The sequence below is a fragment of the Malaya genurostris genome, chromosome 3 (genome assembly GCF_030247185.1).
Source record: "Malaya genurostris strain Urasoe2022 chromosome 3, Malgen_1.1, whole genome shotgun sequence".
NCBI lineage: Eukaryota > Metazoa > Arthropoda > Insecta > Diptera > Culicidae > Malaya > Malaya genurostris.
In genome coordinates, this window is record NC_080572.1 from 167,928,779 (window position 1) to 167,934,501 (window position 5,723).

Below are 5,723 nucleotides of genomic sequence, written 5' to 3' on the forward strand. Positions count from 1 at the left end.
CATTCAACTTATCATGTTGATTGTATGGGTTAGATTTTTCCGGCAAATACAGATTTTTGGAAAAAACAGTTGACAGAACTGCTTCAAAGTTTGAGTAGATAACGACCTAATTTTGGGTAGCTTATAGAAGAGCTCGACAATGAGTGATTTCTCCGCAAAAACTAGATAAAAATGATTATCAGTGTAGATAAATTTGGGATCAAGATTCTGTGTATATACAGATGACATATTTTCGGTCAGAAATAGAGATTTTGCTGTTTTTAAACGTAATAAAATCGTTACCCGATTGTGTGATAGTACTGAAAAGAGAATAAAAATTAATTAATACTGGTACACACTACTGTCGCAACTACTACCAATCCCATCTGTTAATCCCACGTCGCACGTGATAATAATGATTGTCGCTGGAAGTATTTTTCAGTTTTCAACTGCAACGAGAATATATATAGATTTTTAATCCCTCGAAACAGATTTACAAACTTTTCTCCAAAAAAAATTTCTCCTAAATGCAGATTTAAATGTGGCAACCCTGTTTGTTACACAAGAAAACTGTCAATACAAAAGGAGTATTTTCTAGAAAAATCAAAACAGTCACTATAATCCTCACTTTCATCTAAAGCTAAAAACAGATTGGAGAAACTAGGTCGAATCGAACTAAGATTTTCACAGTTTTAGCACTATAGAAGAATGGCTAACTTAGTAAAGTACGATTGGTACCAGTCGGATACGGCGGTAACAATAACCGTGATGCTGAAGAATGCCACCGACAAAAACTATTCCGTGGTGATAGAACCGAAATTCGTTAGTCTTTCGGCAGACGGAATTGAACCGATCACCATCAACCTATGGGATACAATCAACCATGAGCAAAGTTCACACAAAGTGACCCCGAGCAAAGTTGAAATAAAGCTAGCCAAGATGGTTGGAAACCGCTGGGAAACACTAGAGAAAAAAATTCTATTGAACGAGTCTTCGACCGCGAAAAATGTTCATGATTGGGATAAAATCTCTAAGGACATCGAAAAACAGGAAGCAGAGGAGAAACCTCAGGTAAAATAATCGAATGTAAAATATTGGCAATATTTATGCAGGAAAAACGGTTATATTGTCAGCAAATAATTTTAGATTTTTGTTTCCGAAATGAATGATGGTGCAGGCATCCTAAACTTGAGCCACGAAAAAACATGTTTTAATCATTTTTTTTGTATTTATTAACAGGGAGATGAAGCAGTTCAGGAATTGTTTCGAAAAATATACTCAGATGCCAGCGAGGAAACGCGTAAAGCTATGGTAAAGTCTTATTATGAATCTGGAGGTACCGTTCTTAGCACAAATTGGGATGAAGTTGGAGCAAAAACTGTAGATGTTAAACCACCGGACGGATGTGAGTTCAAAAAATGGAAATAATTTAAACAATATATTCTCTTCGTGATCACTGTTTTTCTCAAATTCAGATTCGTTGCTTTTTTAAATACTGTAAAACAAATAAAATATAACTGCAAATATTTGTATTTTTCTTGCTAATTGAAGAACATGTTCAACGTATTATTGTAATATATATTAGCTAAATTTTCTACTGATTGTTTTTTTACACCTGATAGCACTTCTAAGACTTGTCTGAAAAGATCAACCTTGTAATAAACGAAATAAAATCTTAACCTGAATAACTTACATAATCATTACAGGTTCACACCGACCCGCAATTAAGGAATTCTTTTCCCACTTTTCTTTCTTCTTAACACATGGTAACTTAGTTTTCACAAACTTAGAACCAGCATGCGAAGGTCGAATTTCACACCAAGGGGAATCGGTTTCTATCATAATTTTATCGTCTGGAATATCAGATACAATTTTCAAATTTTCTTGGGTTTTTAGCGAACATCCATTGATGCCAATATAAAATCCAAGCTCGATCAATTTTCGAGCGTCTTCCAAAGTTCCATCAAATGTATGTACAACGCCTCGCTTAGGTAGCTTGTCCAAATTTCGTACCAAAATTTCAATGAAATCGTTATGAGCATTTCGGCAATGTAGGAAGAGCGGAAGATTAAAATTTGTAGCCAAATTTAACTGTTGTTCAAAAAACTTTTTCTGAATCTCTTTGTCACAAAAGTTTAATCGATCATAGTCTAATCCACACTCTCCGATGGCAACTACCTTACTTCGGTTATCATCGATTTGTTTGCACAGGGATTGAAAATAGCCTTCTGGATCTGGATCAAACTCATTGCACCTTGTTGGATGACAACCAACAGTCATAAACAGTCGATCTATAATCGAAATGAATTTCAAAACTATCAGCATTGTACAGAAAGAAACCTTACCATCTGTATTGACGATATTAACGGCAGAGCTGCAGTCGGAAACGTTCCCACATGTAACGATAATTTTCTGCAAACCTCCATTCCAACCACGAGTTAAAACTATATCTAAATCTGGTTGATGTTTAGATGAATTACCATAGATACCCTGAAACATTGGGTCAGTCAAGTTAGCTCCAATATCTGAAAACCAGAGGTGTGTTTATGTGTTAAATCTTAATTTATGTTTGAATTCCTGTACCTATGATTTTTAGCATATTGGTGAATTGTTTAATCAAATGACAAATAAATTTCATGTATCTGCAACAACACGATAATCCGTTTTTTGTCAAGTACCATAAGAAATTCAGAAATCAGTAAAAATACAAATTCACATTAAATAAAGTCACCATTACTCGACTGCCTTTTTTAATCTTGAGATGTTTTGAACATTTTTCTTTCGTATGTTCTTTTTTAAACTAGAGATGGGAAACTTATCGATACTTATCGATAATATCGATATTACCGCGATATCGACGATATCGATAATTCAGAGCATTAGGCTCTCTGACAGCTCATTTACAACCACAAATGCATATTAGATTGGTTTGTTTTCATCAGGAAACGCATGCATTAAACACGGTTCAGACGATCAATCAACTTCCGTCGACGCCCAGATTATTTTTATTAATTTCTTTAGCCGAATATTGCTCACGTATCCGACGTTAAAATGTTCCGTGAACTTGACATAGTGTCCTTTCATATGAATTGCTTACAATTAATGTTGTTGTTCAGTAATCGTTCCATGCAGGTGATAGTCACTTGATGCTGCGTGTGAATCGCTTTTACATATTGTTTTGTTTTCATCAGGAAACGTGTTGGCCACCCATTTTTCAGTAGGGCCGCCGTTCATTTTTCACCGGGCAAAGAAACCTCAATTGACAAAAAATATCGATATTCGATATTGCAACCATGGAGTTAAGTAAAATTATAATTTCATATTATTACTTCGCTCGTGTAGTTTTTATCTAATATTAGATATTTAGGCTATGTTAAAAAATACGTAAATCAAATCTTACCTAAAATCAAAGACATCATATTAACTAGATATCCAGCTCTCACATTTCACGAACAAATCATTGGCAACATCAAGGGCAACATCCTTTTTAGCGAGCATGGCACCCTCAGGCGAGTACGCATTGAATCTCATACATAGAAGTAGGGAAGAGAAATGTCAAATTCGTTTGGCGCACACGAATAATACGCGCCCATACAATTGACATGATATGTTGAATGTGATAGCTGACAGAGTCTGCTAAAATTGACTTCCTGCACGCAACTCTTTTAAAGCGAACAGTACTTAATGATAAGTATTTTGTTGGCAGCGTGTATGCTAAGTTTTGAGCATGCACCCAGCGTTGCCAGGTTGCCAGATTTGTCTGGCAAATGCCAGATTTTCCTCGTTTCGCCAGACACTCAAACTAACCAGATCTTTTGCCAGATTTTCCAAATTTTCCCAGACTTTTCATTTTTCCCTATATTTAGTCAGATCTTACTAGATCTTTACGGTTTTGGCCTCTATACGATAGGTGGGGAGACCTTTTTTTTTTGCTCACTGAAAATGAAGCCCGTCAAAAATTTTTGCGTTTGTCAGATTTTTGAAAAAATAACCTGGCACCAGAGAAAAGGAGTAAGAGCCGCTGAAAGAGTGAATTCAACAGCGGAAAACATGGCTAGTTTGAATCCAGGGATTTTTCAATTTTTGAAAATGTGATTTGTTCGGCTGTGAACCAAAAATTAATTTTTGCAATTAAATATACTTTCTTGTTTTAATAAATTTTGATTCACCTGGTGACAAATATCGATATTTATCGATAATATCGATATTGAATTGCGATATATCGATATTATCGATAACTGATTTTATTCGATATTTCCCATCTCTATTTTAAACCCATCGAAAAGAATTGAAGAATCCAACTAACTCTTATGCGTTCGCTGCGCTGCCCGAGTGGCGAGCTTTGAACTAAGTGATGGTGATAATTTTCATATTTTGCTTGAAGATTCAAACGAAATGCAGGGTTTTTATTTTTTTCTTATGAATCGAATACTAACATAAAAATTTGGTCAGAAAATCGATCATTAATGATTCAGTAACTTCCCGTGGTATGTTTGATTGATATTTATGGAGAAATCGTAACATTAAATACCAAATTCGAAGAAGTGAGGTTGGGTATTGTTTTCATATCTGGGATATTCTTTGTTTTTTGGGTTGGATTTTGAGATTAATTGATAAATTATATCAAAAATTTTATGAATAGTCTATTTACTCATGTTTTATCATCTAAATCAAATCTGTATGTGAACTGAAAATTTCAAATTTCATCCGAGATTGTCAAGAGCATAGGACAATTTGAAATCATATGTTTGATGACAACACGTGAATAATCGTTTCTCTTACCCATATTTGTAAGGTTTTGCCATCTGCATTCTTTCAAACTCAGTAAATTGAAAAATTCGTGAAAAATTGGATATGTGATATGTCAAAACAATCACCATAACGCTATCTCGTGGTGACCACGCTGATTGGATTGTTCAATATCATCATCATCGTACACTGAAAATAATTTGCACGCTAGCATCATCCCGCATATCGTTTTGGCTACCTGAGCAACCATGGCCATGGCTACCAAAATTGATTCAGTGGCGGTTGTCAAATCCAATTTGACAAAACAAAGTCACCTGTATCTAAGTTAGCCGAGCGTTTTCATCTTCTCATCTTCGTTGAAAATGTCAAAGATTTCAATGTGGAAAAATCCTGGTGGATACGGTTGTATCGTTTGAGTTGTATATCTGGCAGCGGTGAGGCAGTCGGTCACCAGAATGTCTGCCAGCCATATTTTTCCAGCTGGCAGCGTTTAGTCAGCCATCTGGCAGCCATGCGTATGTGGGATGTGCAAAGCATTTCAGCTGTTTTTCAAAGTAGGACAAATCTTACTAAAGTAAACAAATCGAGTTTCTCTCACCTACCAATAAATGCTTCAAAATGTAACAATTTTGCCTAAACATTCGGATTCTATAAAAATCTCAATCTTAGTAATACAACGAACTATAAAGGGCGAAACTGTCATTCCATTTGTTTACGTAAGCTTCGCCCTCCGTGTTCCATGCCAAAAAATAGGGCGATACTTCAATTGTTAGTAAGGAAGGGCAAAACTATTTATTTTCTTTATTTTAGATGGTTCACGAACCTTTTAATACTGGAAATAGTAAATGAGATCACAAAAACACGCAGTTTTATCACAGACTAACAGACATGACAGTATGAGTAAATTCTTATAAAAAAAATTTTTCGTTATGCACTAGCTCCACCTATATTGTACTGCGCGAACTATTTACTATCGGTACACCCCTTGTGTTACG

At 35.3% G+C, this 5,723-nt stretch overlaps 2 protein-coding genes across 3 annotated transcripts; one reads left to right on the forward strand and one right to left on the reverse strand.

Annotated features, from left to right (window-relative positions):
- The first annotated feature begins 551 nt into the window (after positions 1 to 551).
- Positions 552 to 1,503, forward strand: LOC131439333 (protein SGT1 homolog). The gene is made up of 2 exons (XM_058610228.1): positions 552 to 1,050; positions 1,219 to 1,503. Exons 1-2 carry the CDS (start codon positions 688 to 690, stop codon positions 1,405 to 1,407), a joined length of 552 nt encoding a protein of 183 aa, XP_058466211.1. The 5' UTR covers positions 552 to 687; the 3' UTR covers positions 1,408 to 1,503.
- LOC131439330 (deoxyribonuclease TATDN1) lies at positions 1,492 to 2,785 on the reverse strand. Of its 2 annotated transcripts, XM_058610225.1 has the most exons (5): positions 2,711 to 2,785; positions 2,563 to 2,621; positions 2,325 to 2,504; positions 1,673 to 2,270; positions 1,492 to 1,617 (listed from the first exon to the last, which is right to left on the reverse strand). In XM_058610225.1, the coding sequence occupies exons 2-5, from the start codon at positions 2,615 to 2,617 to the stop codon at positions 1,521 to 1,523; spliced, it is 930 nt and encodes a 309-aa protein (XP_058466208.1). In that variant the 5' UTR covers positions 2,618 to 2,621; positions 2,711 to 2,785; the 3' UTR covers positions 1,492 to 1,520. The 2 variants fall into 2 exon arrangements, with proteins under 2 accessions (XP_058466208.1, XP_058466207.1); XM_058610224.1 differs by having other exon boundaries at positions 2,563 to 2,778.
- Between the last annotated feature and the right edge of the window lie 2,938 nt (positions 2,786 to 5,723).

Excerpts from the sequence above, each read along its gene's own strand:
- LOC131439333 (XM_058610228.1), top strand. The coding sequence starts at position 688 with ATGGCTAACTTAGTAAAGTACGATTGGTACCAGTCGGATACGGCGGTA. Across the intron at positions 1,051-1,218 it reads AAGCAGAGGAGAAACCTCAG|GGAGATGAAGCAGTTCAGGA; the intron begins GTAAAATAATCG and ends ATTTATTAACAG.
- LOC131439330 (XM_058610225.1), bottom strand. The coding sequence starts at position 2,617 with ATGAAATTTATTTGTCATTTGATTAAACAATTCACCAATATGCTAAAA. Across the intron at positions 2,505-2,562 it reads CAATATGCTAAAAATCATAG|ATATTGGAGCTAACTTGACT; the intron begins GTACAGGAATTC and ends TCTGGTTTTCAG. Across the intron at positions 2,271-2,324 it reads TAATATCGTCAATACAGATG|ATCGACTGTTTATGACTGTT; the intron begins GTAAGGTTTCTT and ends TTTCGATTATAG.